This window comes from Aquarana catesbeiana, linkage group LG07 (assembly GCF_042186555.1).
Source record: "Aquarana catesbeiana isolate 2022-GZ linkage group LG07, ASM4218655v1, whole genome shotgun sequence".
NCBI classification, from domain to species: domain Eukaryota; kingdom Metazoa; phylum Chordata; class Amphibia; order Anura; family Ranidae; genus Aquarana; species Aquarana catesbeiana.
In genome coordinates this window covers 27,686,487-27,705,331 of record NC_133330.1, presented here as the reverse complement: position 1 = coordinate 27,705,331, position 18,845 = coordinate 27,686,487, and the positions used below count along the sequence as shown (strand labels likewise).

The 18,845-nt window shown below is 43.7% G+C and overlaps 2 protein-coding genes across 2 annotated transcripts in view; both read right to left on the bottom strand.

Annotated features, from left to right (window-relative positions):
• The window catches only part of NCKIPSD (NCK interacting protein with SH3 domain), a gene marked incomplete in the record, with an annotated part of 558,334 nt that overhangs the window by 302,157 nt on the left and 237,332 nt on the right, over positions 1 to 18,845 (bottom strand).
• LOC141102815 (rab GDP dissociation inhibitor beta-like) overlaps positions 1 to 18,845 on the bottom strand; it is a 54,028-nt gene that overhangs the window by 26,577 nt on the left and 8,606 nt on the right. Inside the window, exons 2-7 of the mRNA XM_073591839.1 lie at positions 11,205 to 11,312; positions 5,937 to 6,033; positions 5,176 to 5,310; positions 4,718 to 4,916; positions 1,609 to 1,740; positions 578 to 677 (exon numbers count right to left, since the gene is read on the bottom strand). Coding sequence (XP_073447940.1) covers positions 578 to 677; positions 1,609 to 1,740; positions 4,718 to 4,916; positions 5,176 to 5,310; positions 5,937 to 6,033; positions 11,205 to 11,312 — 771 coding nt within the window. The remainder of the gene's footprint in view (positions 1 to 577; positions 678 to 1,608; positions 1,741 to 4,717; positions 4,917 to 5,175; positions 5,311 to 5,936; positions 6,034 to 11,204; positions 11,313 to 18,845) is intronic.

The following is an 18,845-nucleotide window of genomic DNA, read 5'->3' as shown; positions in this document are numbered from 1 at the left end:
CTGTAAGATGGGCATTCTTCCTACTAACCACCAATGTAAAGGGCATCCTTCCCACTGACCCCAGATGAAATAATTTAGGCAGGGGTTCCTTAAGACCTGAAAAATATTTTAGGGTTCTCTGGGGTGAAAAGCTTGAGAAAGGCTGGTCTACCACATGTGGTTATACTGCCACTTCCTGTAGGCGGCAGTATAACCACATGTCACAATTAGGGTTGCCACCTCATCCCTTTAAACCCGAACACATAGTAATTACACAGGTTCTGAGGCTAATTTAATGCTGATAAGGCATCAAGTGATTTTAATTACTACCTTAATCAGCCAGAGAACCTATGTAATAATAGGTGTTCAGTTTTAAAGGGATGAGGTGGCAACCCTAGTCACAATCCTGTGTCCCTCAATGGAGGATAAAGACATTTTTTCTTCTATATACAACTTATAACTGACATATTCAAAAGGAAATCTTCCATGGCAGGGTACGATTTCTCTTTTGATAAGATACCTTTATTCCAGCCCCAGAAGACGAGCAGAAAATACAAAGGGATATTAGAATCATACTATCATAATGGCACGTTCTTACCTCTCCTTCAGACCTCACACCAACTACTTTCCCCTTTTCCATTAAAATCTCATCTACGGGTTTGTTGAGCATGCAAGTTCCTCCATACAAAGCGCTCAACCTAGGAGAGATAGATGTGAAATTTAATGATTTGTATAGGCGTGGTGTGTATATATATACAGTAGTAGGTATAGACCTACATTTCCTCTAAAACCCCCTCTGCTCCTCTAGAGCAGTGTTTCTCAACCTTTATTTTCAGTCAAGGCACCCTTTAAAAATTATGGAAAATCTCGAGGCACCCTTTAGAAATTATGAACAGTCTTGAGGGGCCCCATTCTGAAATGTAAAAAACTATTCTAATAGTTTTGCATGATGCAGAGAACTTCCACACAAGTTGGACACCCAACGTTATAGGTGATTTATAAATCTATCCCCTATTTTGTAGACGTTATACCAATCAATATACGCCTATTGCGATTTTTTTTTTTTTTTACCAAAAATATGAAGAAGACATACTAAACTGATGAAGACATTTTATTTTATTTTTTTTTTTTTGGATATTTATTATAGCAAAAAGTAAAAAATATTGTTTTTTTTTTCAAAATTGTCTCTCTTTTTTTTTTGTGTATAGTGCAAAAAATAAAAACGCAGAGGTGATCAAATGCCACCAAAAACAAGCTATATTTGTAGGAAAAAAAACGACATCAATTTTGTTTGGGTGCAATGTCGCACGACCACGCAATTGTCAGTTAAAGCGACGCAGTGCCATATTGCAAAAAATGGCCTTGTCATTAAGGGGGCAAATCCTTCTGGTCATTAAGTGGTTAAATAACCCCCACCCTTCTTTAAAATTTTACCTAGGCAGATCAATGTGTTAACATGAGAGTTTATGCTTTAGCTGAATTTTGTGCCAAATGAATTCCTTCAAAACCACTCTTTCCTATTCCTTATGTCTATAATCAACCTAAATCACACTTTCATTATATCCATTGTTTTATATTTATTTTGCCAACATATCCACAAAACTTTGGATTTGGAATACATGTTCCTACCTGGCAAATCCTTGTGGCAGCTCCCCGAGACCATAGAGAGGATACAGGTAAGGGCTTTTACTGTATTTAATTAGGGACTCATAGTATAGCCTAATTCGGTTTATAGTTTCTAGACATGGCTGATCCAAGTAGCTGCAGAAAAGGAAAAAAAAACGTAAGGATAAAATACCTTTTTTATTAATGGTTAAAATTAGGCAGCTATGTAGATCAGGAAGGGTTCTCTGTAAGACTGAATTATATTGCTTCGCTATACAGTCAAAAGTTTGGGGACACCTGACCATAACACCGATATGAGCTGGTTGAACATCCCATTCTTAAACCATGGCCATTACTATTGAGTTGGCCCCTCTTTCCATCTATAGCAACCTCTGCTCTTCTGGGAAGGCTTTCAGTGAGATTTTGGAAGGTATCTGGTGGGGTATTTGTGCCCATTCTGCCAAATGAACATTTGTGAGGTTAGGTATTGATGTTGGAGGAGAAGACCTGGCTTACAACCAGTGTTCTGAATTCAACCCAAAGGTATTCAGTAGAGTTGAGGTCAGGGCTCTGTGCAGGACACTCGCGTTCCTCCACAGCAAACTCATCAAACCATGTCTTTATGGAGCTGGGTTTGTACACATAGTCATGCTGGAACAGAAAAGGACCTTCACCAAATTGGTACCACAAAATTGGCACAGTTGACTAAAATGTTTTTGTATTCAGTAGCATTAACAGTTCACTTCAATGTAAACTCCTGAACTCAATCATTGGGAGGGATATCTGCATACGTTTGGCCATATAGTAGTTTGATGGTCAAGTGTAGTATTTAAAGAAAGCTTTAAATATATATGTAGCAAGGACTCCAACCTCTAGAGGCTTAATGGTGACCTTCAGAGTGTCAGGGCTGGTCTCAGCCCTTCCTTCTCTAAACTGGCCGCTCAGCTATCGGCTAATTGCCAGCTCCTATCTCTCCACAGTGACTCACCTGTTGATGATATCCTGCTCGTCAGTCCTGCCTATTTAAGCCATCCAGCCCAGATGATCTCTGCCTTTGCCTTGGTCAACATCACAGAGACTATCTCCTGCGTTCCTGTTAAAGACTTGCTTGGCTGACATTCCTTCTGGCTCCAGATCCTGCTTGCTGTTCCACTACGCTGATTCCTGGATTCCTGACTTTCTGGCTTGTCTGGCTATTTGTTCCGGTTACCGAACTTTGGCTATATTTTGACTACATTTGTTCTATTTACTTTAATTATTAAACAAGTGTGATTTAACTGTACTTTTGTCTTGGTCGGTATGTGGCAGTAGACGGTGTCAGTGGGTTTTTTATTTTTAATACCGTATTTATCAGAGTATAACACGCACTTTTTTCCCCTTGAAAATAGGGGGAAAATCGCGGATGCGTGTTATACGCCGACAATGTACCTCGGAGGGGAAGTAGGGGGGCGAGCTGAGCCGTCATCTCCTCTCCACTCGGCTCGCACTCGGCTCACACTTGGCTCGCACCAAGATGGCAACTGTACATGAGGCAGCGGGAGCTGGCGGCTTCTTGCTGGATTGCGGAGCGGTGGAGCGGCTAAGAGGCAAGTCACACCTAAATGTTTGCAACACTTTGTGGGCATTCATAAGGGACTCATTAGGGTCAGTTAAGAGCAGAATAACATCATCAGCAAATAAATTGATGACATGGGAGAAGTTGTGTGAAAAAAATCCTGAAATGGAAGGATGCAGATGGGCACAGATCAGGCTGCACTGACGCTGCAAATGGGCACAGATTAGGCTGCATTGATGCTCACTGACCATTATTTTGCTTAAAAGTGGTTTATTTAAAAAAAAGTTTTTTTTTCCTGAAACTTGCCTCTTAAATGTATGCCGATGCCGATGAATACGGTAATTGATTTTTTTACAATTTAATTTGTTTTTAATTTTTTTTCACAATGCCTTTTGGGGGGCTATATATTTTATATTTTTTGGGGGGCTTTGGTGAGATGTCAGGGGTCTAAACAGACCCCTGACATCTCCCCTTTGAGACAGACAAAGGGACTGAGGACACATTCCCCAGTCCCTTTCTCAGCACTAAAGATGAATAAACTGAGCAGAGTCGCCCCCCCCCCCCCCGCAACCGGTGGGAGAGGAGAAGAGGGGAGCCTGTTTAATCCTGTCTTCTATTATCCTCCCCTTCTTTTGCTGTTCCCAATCTATCTGCTGATAGAACAGAGCCTGGGGGACAAGCTGCACATGCTCAATTTGATGTGTATTGTTAGAGAGTTTTTTTTTTCCTTAGGATAGTGCATGTGATTGGCACAGGGCCAGTCAGCACTGTCCTGACATTGGGTTAGGGGTCCTGCAGCCTCATAGGACAGTCAAAGGAGAGTTAAAGCTCCTCCTCCTGCAAGCTTTAACTAGACACTAATAGACGTCACAAGACTGCTATACACTGCTGATGAAAAAAGGCTTAATTTACTTTAAGTATATGAGAAAAGACCAAAAAAATAAGAAAATAAAAGATAAAGAAAAAAAATAACAAATAACAACACAAAAGAAAAGCACATGAAGGTAATAAACACATACAAGCAGTATCAAAGAAAAAAGATAATGGTAGATGGACACATGAATATATGAAAACACAAGAAAACGCATATCAAATGAACACATGTCAAAAGAAAAAAAAAATATATATATATATATATATATATATTATATATATATATATATATATATATATATATATATATATATATATGTAAATTAAAAAGCTTGGAAAGGTTAACCATAACACAATGGTAATCTTTTTATATGGCTTACAGGAGGAAAAGAGCTCAAGGAGGTCTTCAGCAGTATGATAAGTTTGCTCTCATACAGTCTAATCAGCAGGAAGGTGACACAGGAAGTTACAGTAGTGGACAGTGGTGTCTCTATTTTGGTTATAAATTGTGGCAGGGTGTGTGAATCGTGTGGATCACAACATTACAAAATCCTGAAAAAATGTTTGCAAGCTATGCAGTTTTCATATATGAATGTAAAGTGTGTGTCTAGCTGTTTTCCTGAATTTGAAATCCTGTTGGTGAAATTGAAAACAGCCTTTCACTCATTCTTTTATGTCACCCTCGTTAAAATGAAATTTACTTACTCTTCATTCGTGTACAAGGCCAGAGCGTGTCCGGTGAATGAAATAACGTCTGGGCCAAGGTCGAATTTCCGGTACACTTCTCGCATAGTCATCCTCCTGGGATCAATATCTTGGTGAGTCTTGACGTCGTGTTCGTTGAAGTTGATCACAAAGAGTAAGAACTTGCGGAAACGTCTTTTTTCAAACATGCCCAATAAGTCTACACACGAAGAAAGCGGCAGAGGTCAATAACAATTTGAAAAGAAAAACGGCCAGGGCTGCTAAAATTTGTTAAATGCACCAAATGAAGGAAGGTTTCTTTTCTGGATTCAACATGTTACCACAGCAGTCATTTTTTGGTAAACCGGTATGAGTTAAAGTAGAGTGCCTGACAAGTATCAGAAATACAAAATGGCCAATGATGGGGAAAAAAATGCAAACAGAAATAGCGTCAGACTTTTCCGGAGATGCCCACTCACCCGAGACCAGCGCCTCTTCCTCTGTGCAGGGCACCTTGTGGATGCGTCCAGATTTGTACACAAAACTTCCATCGACCACTTTGAAGTCAATATATTGGGTTACTTCGGTGTATAAAAGTATCTTCACCAGCTGTCCTAACAGGAGCAGAAGAAGGACCAGACACATAGCAGTAAAGCAATCAATAGTTATCCACCATTTTCTGATAAAACCCCACCCCATGGTATGTGTCTTTGCCCCTAAAAGCAATTATCAGCCTTTAGGTAACTTCTGACTCATATTCCCTTAGCAATAGTGCACATATTTTTGTCCTGACAGGTTTCTTCTAATGCAGTCATTCTCAACCAGTGTTCTTATAGTGCTTACTGGAAGAACCCTTCAGTGTTTGCTGGAAGAACCCTGCTAGTTGTTTGCTAGATGTTCCTTGAGCTGTGACTGATGCCCTCCCATTTTGATGGTTCCTTCATAGTTCTGGGACCAAGATCACTTGGCAGAGCCAGTGGCATGACACAATGAGCTTTTGAGCTGTGAGCTGACCACCACCTTAAGGGGGGCATTTTATCCATTGACCACTACCACAGTAAGGTGCATTTTTCCACTGACTCCTGGTGATTTGGCTTTAACAGAGGTCCCCGGAGACCTGAACATTATTTCCTCTAGGGGTAAAAGGGTTGAGAAAGGCTATTCTAATGTGATCATTGACCTCAGAAGTCCTGAAGGTCAGACAACAGAGTTTACTCCATTTTGCATCATATTTACTTACCATTGGCCATTAGAAACTTGGGGACCAGATCTACATTCCATTCTCTTCCTCTGCCCATTGGCTCCGGAGGACCAATCACATTAAATCTTCGATAAAGCTGGGGAGGAGAGAAGATTATATCAATGATTTCCATAATCTCATATAGTCATAAAGATAGAGATAGATAGATAGATAGATAGATAGATAGATAGATAGATAGATAGATAGATAGATAGATAGATAGATAGATAGATAGATAGATATGTAGCAAGGCCTTCAGTCTAAATAGAACCTCCAGGGCCAGAGATAGCTGACATCCTTCTGAATATGGTGGGTTGTGAGACATAGTGGGTGCAAGGTAGTTGAAGTTATTGGGTGCCAGACACTTCTTGAATGCAAAAGAGATTTTATTTCTCTCAACAGAACTTTTGGGAGAGAGGGTTGGGGCCAGGACACCCTTAGGTAGTTGCAAGATTAATTGGCAGACTCCGAGACTTCAACAGGAGGACAGCCATGCAGGGAAAGGAATCCAGCAAGACACCACATCTGCATGTGAAGGAATGCTGTCTCCTATGGTAACAGTCTTTAACAGTTGGTTACACAAAGCGTAACAGTTCTTTCTCGTCTACTACAATTACTCCTTGTAGTTCTTCAACCCATTGAGCTCCCATTCTCTCACTAGACTAGATGATTCACTGAGCTCCTCCAATATTTACAGTGGTATCTTTCTCAAGCATCACCCTCGCTTCTCTGCTGGGTCTCTAGCTTGGCACTCAAGATACCTCTCAAACTTCACCCCGCTGTCCTGCTCGGTCCCTGGCTTGACACACAAGGCTGCTCTGCAAGCATCACCTCTGCTGGCTGGGTCCCTGGCTTGATACCCACTGAAGTTTCCCAACTCTTCACCGTCCCTGGTTAGTGTGAATACTGCTCTGGTACTTGCTTCAGTTACTCACAGTGGTCCCTGGTAATAAGGTGGTTGGTCCCTTAGTGGCGACAGCTTCCCCTCTACCTCCGATCACGTCAGGTTCTCCGGCCGGCAGAACCGTCACTTCTGGTTGGATTGCAAGCCGCAATCCTAACCCTGCCCTGCTCTCTTGCTTCTGGATAGGCCCTCAGACCAGTGGCGTCTCCAGCTTTCAAATTTAGGAGGGGCACATGGGGGGACAGGGACAAAAGTAGGGGGGCAACTATAAAATGCATATATATATATATATATATATATAGATATATATATATATATATATATATATATATGTATCTATATATATCCTGGGGCCCTTTACTACGACCCCATAACGGGCCCTTTCACATGTTCTGCAGTGAGCTCCCTTCCTACTGTATTGGGGCCCCCCAGGGTGGCAGAAAACAAGAGATATATGTCACCAGCATACCAAGAAAATATAAGGATCCAAAGCAGTGGGAGAACTATCAGGGTTGCAAAGGTTGTCTTGCCTCCGGGCCCTGGTGTTCTGCCACTGTGGGGTTTCCCAGCCTCCTCTTGCTGTCCTGCCCCTACTATTGACAGCGCTGGTCTGGCATCTCTTGGAATTTACAGGCTGGTTCTCCTGTCCTAAGGACGGGAGAAATCAGTCTGTTTTTTCAGTAACTGACAGTCCTGGTGGAGTCCTTCCTGCAACTCGTTCTTCTCCCTGACATTGAGGATGCAGGTGAAGGAGCAGATCGGGCGGCCGTGGTTGTGTGAGCGCTCGCATTATGCAGTGTCAGCGAGCAGGGGAGGGGGGAGGAATCACCCGCAGGAGCTGACTGGGGACTCTCTCCCTCTTAGACACTGATTTTTTGTAAAAAAAAATTTTTTTTGGGGGGGGGGGGGCACATGGTGGGGCACAGCATAATGTTGGGGGGGTCAGGGCCCCCTCTGCCCCCCCCCAGGGACGCCATTGCCTCAGACAGACTAGCAGCCAGATGTGCCCGGGATAGGCGCAATCTCTGGTCCAGCAGCCCGGGCAGTACAGACAGCCGTCCAGGTCCATAGGCTCTCCCAGCAGGCCAAAGGATCCAAGAAAACCCCTGCCCATTGGCTGAGATAACCCATATATCCATAATCTAACCTTGCATGCCCTTCTCGTATCTAACACTACCAGGTAAGACTCCCAGCCTGGAACCAGATCTCTGTGTAGGACAGACTAGGGTAAAGACTGTTTCATTCAGTGTGACAGCCAGGTGCCTGGGCAGCAGTAGGCTGTTCCAGGACAAGTAGTTAGGTTCCTGTGTTTGTAGTTAGATGTCCAAGGCGGCAAGGGTTTATTTTTTGTTTTGTTTTATTTTTGCTCTTTTGATACCTGCACTTTGTAAAGACAGACTTTGTAAATAAACCACTCTTGTGTTTTACCAAGATCCTGGTTTCTTGCTGTGCCATTTTCACAGCGCTGTGACTCGTCCAGGGGGTCATGCACAACCCACCACTAAGCTAATTCCTCACAATAGATAGATAGATAGATAGATAGATAGATAGATAGATAGATAGATAGATAGATAGATAGATAGATAGATAGATAGATAGATAGATAGATAGATAGATAAATAGATAGATAGATAGATAGATAGATAGATAGATAGATAGATAGATAGATAGATAGATAGATAGATAGATAGATAGATAGATAGATAGATAGATAGATAGATAGATGTAACACCCTCCTTAGTTAGGCTGCTAATCTAAATTTCGTTTTTGGCTTCACTGCAGTCAATGGAGCAGTAATTGGTTGCTTTTGCCTGGTAAAGGTTTCCTAGCTGGGTGTTTGATTTCTCTCACCTGCTTCTCGAAGAAGTTTCCAGAATATAGGGTACAAAAATGTCCAAAATTAATATTTATTATGCTCCAGCCAATCCCTAGAAGAAAGTGTCCAGAAGGTGATAAATGTTTGGGAGGCCTTTCCAGTGTTCCTTCATCTCCAGGGAGGGTTCCAGTCAGTGGCAGCCCATCCATAAGGGGCGCAGCCACCCCTATTCATGCGTCTGGCCCCTAAGCTACATTCAGGGGGGTTTAAGTACGTGATTAGCTCTAATAGGCTTCAAAATGGGGTGGGCTTGGGGTGCAGAGCACTGCTCCCGTAGCCTACCCAGTTGTGTGACACTAGCGAATGAATATTCGCTAGTGTCACACTAATTCTCCTCCTGCGACCCATTTCCCGATTGGCCGAAAGGAGAAGCTACGCTGGCTGCCCGGAGGAGGAATGAGGAGACACGAGGAGAGGAGATGCAGGGAAAGCTTCCTGGCCACCATTTCATCGCCCAGAGGGAAGCCCAGGGTGAGCTACACTTGACATCGGGAGGAGGAGGGAGGAGACGCGAGGAGAGGAGACGCAGGGGAAGCCTCCTGTCCAAGCCCAGGGTAAGTGTTGTGGCCGGATGACTGACCGACCGGGGGGAGGTGCAGGTGACCCAACTGGGGGGGGGGGGTCTGGTTCCAGTTCTCTTGGTGCTGTTCCCCTTTAGGAGATAACTAGATAAGCAAGAAATTGAAGTCTGGGCCTTAGCAGGTGCTAGACTGAGGGCCTGAAGAAGATTGCTAATGGAGGGCACTGTCCTGAATTCCTGGTCTGGAGAAGGATCTTTTACCTCCCTCACAGAGGATCTATCTGTGGATGCTAGGTGGCAGACAGCTCCCGGGACATTGTAAGACTTGATTTTGGACTGTAGTGTGTGTGTGCCTGCTCCTGTAAGGATTTTCTACTAGGAAGCTAGTCCTCCCATTGATTGCTATTATCATTTTGGAGAATCGTGTGACCCTAAACATTTCTCCTATTCAAGTTCTTCAGCAATAAATAGTAAAAAGACATCCCCTAGCCACTTCCGGACCGCCCACTGTATATATACGTCATTTTTTTGAAGATGGATATCTCGGTAACGGCAGCAGCTGCTGCCACAACCGAGGTATCCATCTTTTCAGCGGGCGGTTCCGTACACGATAATGGTGGTCTCTGCGGCGGGTTCGCCGCGAGATCACCGTTATCGGCGGCGGGAGAGGTGCCACCCCCCCTCCCGCCGCTCTCCCGCACCCTCCACCGCTTACCGGAGCCGTCGGTAGAGGCGGAGGCGATCGGGTCCTTTCCCTGCTTAGGTATGGAGACGAGTGAGGCTAAGATGGCCCCCACCCGTCTCCATACCATGTGACGGCCGGAGCGACGTCATTACGACGGCTCCGCCCACTTCTCTTAAAGGCACAATTTTTTTTGTGTCATTTTTTTAAACGACTTTTTTTTTTTTTTTTTTTGCATTTTAGTCTAAATATGAGATCTGAGGACTTTTTGACCCCAGATCTCATATTTAAGAGGACCTGTCATGCTTTTTTCTATTACAAGGGATGTTTACATGCCTTGTAATAGGAATAAAAGTGATCCAAATTTTTTTTTTTAAAAAACAGTGAAAAAATAAATAAAATAAAATAAAATAAATAATAAAAAAAAAAAAAAAAATTTTTTAAAGCGCCCTGTCCCGATGAGCTCCCGCGCAGAAGCGAACGCATACGTGAGAAGCGCCCGCATATGAAAACGGTGGTCAAACCACACATGTGAGGTATCGCCGTGACCGGTAGAGTGAGAGCAATAATTCTAGCCCTAGACCTCCTCTGTAACGCAAAACATGCAATCTGTAGAATTTTTTAAACGTCGCCTATGGAGATTTTTAAGGGTAAAAGTTTGACGCTATTCCACGAGCGGGCGCAATTTTGAAGCGTGACATGATGGGTATCAATTTACTTGGCGTAACATTATATTTCACAATATAAAAAAAAAATTGGGCTAACTTTACTGTTGTCTTATTTTTTTTTTTCAAAAAAGTGAATTTTTTCCAAAAAAAGTGCGCTTAGAAGACCGCTGCGCAAATACGGTGCAAAAAAAAGTATTGCAATGACCGCTATTGTATTCTCTAGGATGTTAGAAAAAAAAACAATATATAATGTTTGGGGGTTCTAAGTAATTTTCTAGCAAAAAAACCTGTTTTAAACTTGTAAACACCTAAAATCCAAAACGAGGCTGGTCTTGAAGTGGCTAGAGAGCATGTGTAAGACTGTGCTTGTGACTGGCGGCTTCTGCACTAGCAAGGAAGACCTGGGCATATTCTCAGCGGCCCTTCCAGGGGTGAGCAAGATAGATAGAGTAAAAAACTGATTGATAGAGAGAGCAACAGATAGATAGAAAGACAGATAGACAAACGGACAGATAGACAGACAATAGATTTTGGACTAAGTTACAAGTAACCATGTGTTTCATGAACAGCTGTTGATGGAACCTTGGGAATGGATAATGATGATCATAAGGAACCTACCTCTTCTATGGGCGTGATTGATGCAGTTTCTCCCCCATAATAGTTGTTCCGATCTATGTGCAAAACTCTTTTGCCATTCACAGACATAATCCCAGACAGCACACATTCCTAAGAAAAGAAATACAGTTACTAACTGAACCTTAGCTGGATTGTTAAATACACCTGCTCACTTACTTCGCCAACACGGCTCCCATGTGCCGGGTTGACTGACTTCCACCCATGTGTAGGAGTTATGTTATCCTGCGCTAGAAAAGGGAGATGCCCCAAAGACTGGGACCGGGTAGAAGTGCCAGTTCCAGCGAGGCCTGGAGTTGGGCTTTAAATTCATTATCACATTAATATATCCTTGGATGCAATTTTTAAAATAAGCAGTGTGAGGACCTGAATTTGACTTGGCAGAGAGGCCTTGTACAGCATAGCTCAGCGAAGAAGGAAGGAGGAGCAGCACAGGCTGGGGGAGCCAAGACCCATAAATGTTACTGAAATCAGGTCTCCTTCCCTGCCAGATAGTTCTGGCAGAGAATTTGATTGACAGCAGAGGCAGCCAATGGCGCACTGCTGTGTTTTAGCCAATCAGGGTGGGAGACTCTTGAACAGGTGAGACGCTCATGGACAGAGAAGGACCACAGGTAAGTATTAAGGTGGACTGAGGGGGAGCTGCACACCGAAGGCTTTTTATCTTAATGCATAGAATGGATTAAGATAAAAATCCTTCTGCCTTTAAAACCACTTTACCAACTGATGACTCTTTCAGCTGTCAGTGGGGTTTTCCTGTTGACAGCTGAAGTGTTGGAAGATCCACAATTGGATCTGTAAAAACAAAAAAAAAGCAAGCATCTGGGCAATGTTTATCAACAACATTGCTTTGCTGAAACATTAAGATAAGAAGAAATATTGTTTCTTTTTGTATCTTTCTGTTTCTTCAGCTACAGATCAAAGAAATGAACTTCGATCTGCAGATGAAGTCAGTTTAAAGCAACCTGTTCCAACTCCTGGAACATATTAGTTAGCAAACCCTTCTACCCCTGCATTCCTGGCGAGGAGCTTATTTTGAACAAGTGCTTGGAGATGGAGAAAAGTACCAACTGTCAAAGTATCTGGCTCCTTGCTAGCTGTGTTGTCAGACAGCCATGGAGGGAGGAGGGGTGCCCTGTCCGACAACACAACTAGGCGTGGGCAGCACCTAGGAAGATGCCCCCTGGGGGACAGAACACGTTAATAAAAATTAAAGTGAGACGCCTTCTTTAACCACTTGCCGACCGCTGAGCGCAGATATACGTCGGCACAATAGCAGCGGTGGGCTAATGGGCGTACCTGTACGTCCCCTTTAAGAGGCGGGGATAGCAGGCGCGCGCCCGCCACGTGAAGCGACGCAGTGCTGAACCACAAAAAGTGCTCTGGTCAGGAAGGAGGTAAAATCTTCCGGGGCTGAAGCGGTTAAAACAACGCAGCATCATGTGTGAACCCTGCCAAAGAAACAGTAACCAAAAAAGTTAAAAAAAGTTTACTGAAATCAGCTCAATATCACCCCAGCAGGACATTCTAGCAAATACGTGTAAATGCGCAGGAAAAGGGTCAAGTCAAGTTTCCGATGAATGAGAGGAATCAAGGGAAATTTGTATGTGATGCAGGGCGGCGTGGTTCAACAGGGGTAAAAACGGTATGACTCCCTGGAAGTGATGTGACTGTTAACCTCTTGCTGACCAGCCACATACTCGTACATTACTAGACTTCAAGAGGTTATACGCGGTCGATGACTGCAGCCTGGTACCGTTTTTTTAGAGCCGACGCTCTCTTGTAAAAACGATCCTAGCGGCTAAATAGCTGCTGGATTGCTTTTACAAACAGGGGGAAAACACGTTCCCCCCCGCCCCGACCCTCGCAACTTTCCGTGGCTTAATTGAGCTGTCCCGTCCCACCGGGACACCCGATCCCCTGGCAGATTATAAAGGAAAACAAAGGCCGGAACGGCTGTGATCGCCTCATATAGGAACCAGAAGCGATGAGCTTACATCACTTCTGGTTTCCCCCGAAAGTAAACGGCGCCATTTTTAAGAATGTAAAAGCATTTGATTACACCGATCTTGGTGTGATCAAATGCTTTTTAGGGCAGAGGAGGGATTTGGGGTCTTATAGACCCCAGATCTCTGCATAAAGAGTACCTGTCACTGCCTATTGCTGTCACAAGGGATGTTTACATTACTTCTGACAGCACTAAAAGTGATCATACAAAAAATTTAAAGCAACAGTGTAAAAAATAAAAAATAAATACATAAAACATTTTTTTTTTTTAAAAGTGCCCCCTCTGTGCTTGCGCACAAAGGCGAACGCATGATTGTCCCACACATGTGAGGTATCACCCTGAACGTCAGATCATGGGCAGTAATTCCAGCACTACACCTCCTCTGTAAATCTAAAGTGGTAACCTGTAAAGGCTTTTAAAGCGGCACCTATGGATAGTAAAATATGTGTAGTTTGTCGCTGTTGCACGGGCTTGCACAATTTTAAAGCGTTTGGTACCGATTTACTTGTAACATCATCTTTTATATTTTACCCAAAAAATTTTGCACTAAAAATTTGCATTAAAATTTTAAAAAGTAAATTTTTTTCCATAAAATTGTATTTGAAAAACCACTGCACAAATACCATGTGGCATAAAAAAATTGCAACACCCACCAATTTTTTCTCTAGGGCCTATGCTTTAAAATATATATAATGTTTGGGGGGGGGGTTCTAAGAAATTTTCTAGCAAAAAATACCGATTGTTACATACGTAAACAAAAAAGTGCCACAAAAGGCCTGTGTCGGGAGCGTGTGCGCACCTGCTCATTCATAGCTGCTGGTTTTGGCTGTGGCATTCTCCTTGTCTGTCTGTCCACCTGCAAGGTGATTGATGTGGTCAGTCTCTGGGTGGAGACCAAACCTGATTTAAGCCAGCCAAGCCCGCAGTCTCATGTTTGTGATATTGCGTTTGTATGATGTGCCAGGCTCCCTGTTGGTCTGCCATGTTTGGATTGATATTGTTGCAATAGATATGACTATAGCCCTCTTCAGATCTGGCACCAATGCCCCCATGTTGTAAACGCCACCGCTGCCTCCTCGAATGCCTTGTTTCGCTTGGAATGTGAATTTCCCTGAGCTTGGTTCCGGTAATGCACACGGAACTTGCTCAGTTTTACTAAATGACATACTCAGCTAAAACGGTAATAAATAACATTGCTTTGGGGTTTTTCGGCTGTCGTGAATAGTACCCAAGCCTCCTAAAATGGCTGCGTCCTTTGTGCAGTGCTGACAGATGCCCTCTGAATATTCAGCAGAATGACCCAGGGCCAGGAGCTGTCAACATCTATTTCTCATTTAGGCAGATTCTTGGCAGCGGTATTATACTGTGATATGTCCTCGCAAATAAAGTTAATAACTATTTCTGAAAATGTTAAATTGTGTCTGTGAGAGAGAAATATCCAAATCTTAGCCTATATACAGTATATACTGTAGATATACACACACACACACACGAAAACCTCCCATGTATTTGTACATCTTATTTATTGTCTTAGGGCTAAACTCCCCTTGCATGCATAGCTTGTCTCCTAAGGAAGCTGTGAGCTGCACTGTGCAGCATTTCATGGGACAAGCAGGCTAGTGAGTGCGTTCTTCTGCCGTTATAGGCAAACCCAGCCAAGGCCTTCAATATAAACATTGGGGTAGAGTGTATCTGAAAGGGTCCCCCCTCCCTGCATTGGCCCCCTCCCTGCATTGGGGAAGCAATTGCACCACAGGGAGTTGTGAGTGTGACTGTGGGGTGGACTTAAACATTTAGACTGCAGAGTGCAGGGTTCAGTAGTATGTAACGTAGAGAGTATGGAGGTTAGGCACATGCTATGTACAGTCTACCATACAGAGTGCAGAGTTCAGGAGTAAGTGATGTACAGAGTGCAGAGGCTAGGGGAATGTTTCGTACAGTATACCATGCAGGGGTCAGGAGTATGCGATGTACAGAGTGCAGAGGATAGGAGTATGCTATGTGCAGTATATCATACAGAGTGCAAGGGTCAGGAGTATTTAATGTACCGAGTGAAGAGAATAGGAGTATGCTACAGTATGTGCAGTATACCATACAGAGTGCAGAGGTCAGGAGAATGTAATCTACAGAGTGCAAAGGCTAGGGGTATGTCATGTACAGTATACCATACAGAGTGCAGGGGTCAGGAGTAATGTGCAGAGGATAGGAGTATGATATGTACAGTATACCATACAGAGTGCAGGGGTCAGGAGTATGTAATATCCGAGAACAGAGGATAGGAGTATGCTATGTATAGTATACCATACAGGGTGCAGAGGTTATAAGTATGTAATATACAGGGTGCAGGGGATAGGAGTATGCTATGTACAGTATACCATACAGGGTGCAGAAGCTAGGAGTATGTAATGTACAGAGTGCAGAGGTTAGCAGTATGCTACACACAGTATACAGTACAGAATGCAGGGATAAGGAGTATGTGATGTACAGTGTGCAGAGGTTAGGAGTATGCTATGTACAGTATACCATACATAATGCAGAGATCAGGAGTATGTAATGTACGGAGTACAGAGGCTAGGAGTATGCTATGTACAGTATACCATACAGAGTGCAGAGATTAGGAGTATGTAATGAACAGAGTACAGAGGTTAGGGGCATGCTACAGACAGTATACCATACAGAATGCAGGGATCAGGAGTATGTAAAGTACAGAGTGTGCAGGATAGTAGTATGCTATGTACAGTGTGCAGAGGTTAGGAGTATGTAATGTGCAGTGTGCAGAGGTGTGCAGAGGTTAGGAGTATGCTATGTACAGTATACCATTCAGAGTGCAGAGATCAGGAGTATGTAATGTACGGAGAACAGAGGCTAGGAGTATGCTATGTACAGTATACCATACAGAGTGCAGAGATTAGGAGTATGTAATGAACAGAGTACAGAGGTTAGGGGCATGCTACATACAGTATACCATACAGAATGCAGGGATCAGGAGTATGTAAAGTACAGAGTGTGCAGGATAGTAGTATGGTATGTAGAGTGTGCAGGATAGTAGTATGATATGTAGAGTGTGCAGAGGTTAGGAGTATGTAATGTGCAGTGTGCAGAGGTTAGGAGTATGTAATGTGCAGTGTGCAGAGGTTAGGAGTATGTAATGTGCAGTGTGCAGAGGTGTGCAGAGGTTAGGAGTATGCTATGTACAGTATACCATACAGAGTGCAGAGATCAGGAGTATGCAATGTACGGAGTGCAGAGGATAGGAGTATACTGCGTACAGTATATAATACAGAATGCAGGTACGAACAACTAGGAGCCGCCGAAAAAAGCCGAGGCTGAAAAACTTCAATCAGCTGTACACGGCGCCTGCGCCCTAGGTCCAGGATGAAGCCCCACCATCCAAGTGGACCTAAAGGGAGAATAAAAAAGTGCCGAGCGAAGCAAGGCCGTGCCCGAAGCGTGGCAAGCGAAGCGAGCCCGCGAGGGGCCCTCTTACAGGCACCGTGTACAGCTGATTCCTATTCTATTCAGCTTCGGCTATTTCCGCCGGCTACTACTGCGCAAGCGCTGCGCCTGCGCAGTAGAGGGGGGTCCTTTCTCGGCAGAACACCGGCAGTACCAGTTCCCAATCATGTGACCACTGTGGCAGCCAATCACATTGGTCACATGATCATGCAGATCTTCCTGTCCACTGGGTGTAATAGTCCAGTTAAAGAGGTTGTAAACGCTTTAAAAAAAAAAGAAAACCTGTAAGACAAAGGCATAATGAGCTAGTATGCATCGCATACTAGCTCATTATGAAATACTTGCCTAGCTGGGACGGCTGACATTTTCCATGGAGTTTCTTTCTGGGCCTGAGTGGGAAGGGGTTAAAGAATTGTATCATTTTAAAAAAAAGAGACATAAACACTGCCATGCGATGTAACAATGGATGTACAGCACACACAGATGTTATGCACACCATAAAGTTTGCCTGCTGGTGTAAATGGGCTCTTACTGCATGTGGGTGTCATAGGATTTTGGTTCTTTCAAGTCATTTAAAGAGCATGTGTAGACAGATTTTGTTTTCTTTACTACATTTAAAGTGCACATCAAAAGCAATTTCATTTACTTCAATAGTGCAGTCAGTGTCTGCATTAAACCTGCTTTGTGCTACGTCCGTGCTACGCAGCAGGTCTTATTGAGATCAGTTGGCATTGCGGGCACTGCTGGTCAAACACTGCCTTTTGCTGAAGCTCAGTGGCTCAGTTGTTAGCTCTTCTGCCTAGCAACACTGGGGTCATCAATTTGATTCCTGACCAGGACACTGTCTGCCTGGAGTTTGCATGTTCTCCCTGTGCTTGGGTGGGTTTCCTTTGGGTACTCTTATTTTATTTATTTTATTTATTTCAGGTACTTATATAGCGCCGTCAATTTACGCAGCGCTTTACATATATATATATATATATATATTATACATTCACATCAGTCCCTATACCCTCAAGGAGCTTACAATCTAAGGTCCCTAACTCACATTCATACCTATACTAGGGACAATTTAGACTGGATCCAATTAACCTACCAGCATGTCTTTGGAGTGTGGGAGGAAACCGGAGTACCCGGAGGAAACCCACACAGACACAGGGAGAACATGCAAACTCCAGGCAGGTAGTGTCGTGGTCGGGATTCGAACCAGCAACCCTTCTTACTGCAAGGCGAGAGTGCTACCCACTGCACCACTGTACTCTTGTTTCCTCCCACCAGTGGTGGCTGGTGCTAAATTCCCCTGATGAAGTCACGTGATGTGATGATACGCGTCGGGATTGGAGCACTGGGTACACTCAGAGCCTGACGGCAGGAGACGAGCTCGGCGCTCGTGGATGCTCCACTCTGTATACGTTCTTACATGTGAGTTTGCATTTTAACCTTTTATTAATAAAACGGCTTTTATATACGGGAAATATGCTATGTATATTCTCTCTTCATGGTTCACTTACATTCACTGAGACTATTTGATGAGCACTGGGGAGCAGGAGCGGACTGAAGTTTTCTCTCAACGGGGGCATACGAACTTGGCGTTCGTGGATTGATGCCTATGCTCATTTTTAAAAAGTGAGTGCATTGCTTTCTGATCCGTCCCTGTCCCACTGTGTTCATTGCGGTGTTACGCTAGATATATTTTTCTACATTTTTTTCATATCGTCCTTACATCCATCATTGGGACCGTCCAAGCAACATATAGGATATTACCTCACCTTTGCATCAACCAGCCTTACTTGTAATCTATGACCAGTCTATGCTGTATACCAGGCATAGGCAATTAGCGGACCTCCAGCTGTTGCAAAACTACAAGTCCCATCATGCCTCTGCCTCTGGGTGTCATGCTTGTGACTGTCAGAAATCTCGCTATGCCTCATGGGACTTGTAGTTCTGCAACAGCTGGCGGTCCGCTAATTGCATATCCCTGCTGTGCACCTTACAGCAGTAAGGTGAGCTGCTTGCAGACACAGATGTGTGATCAATGAAGATTCCATTTGTTACACAAGTGTTTTTCTGATGGTGGGATTGATCTATTTTCACCATATATGCACTGCTTTATTATATAAACTTTTTTGTCATTTTTTTTTCATATACCTTGCCAGTTGTTT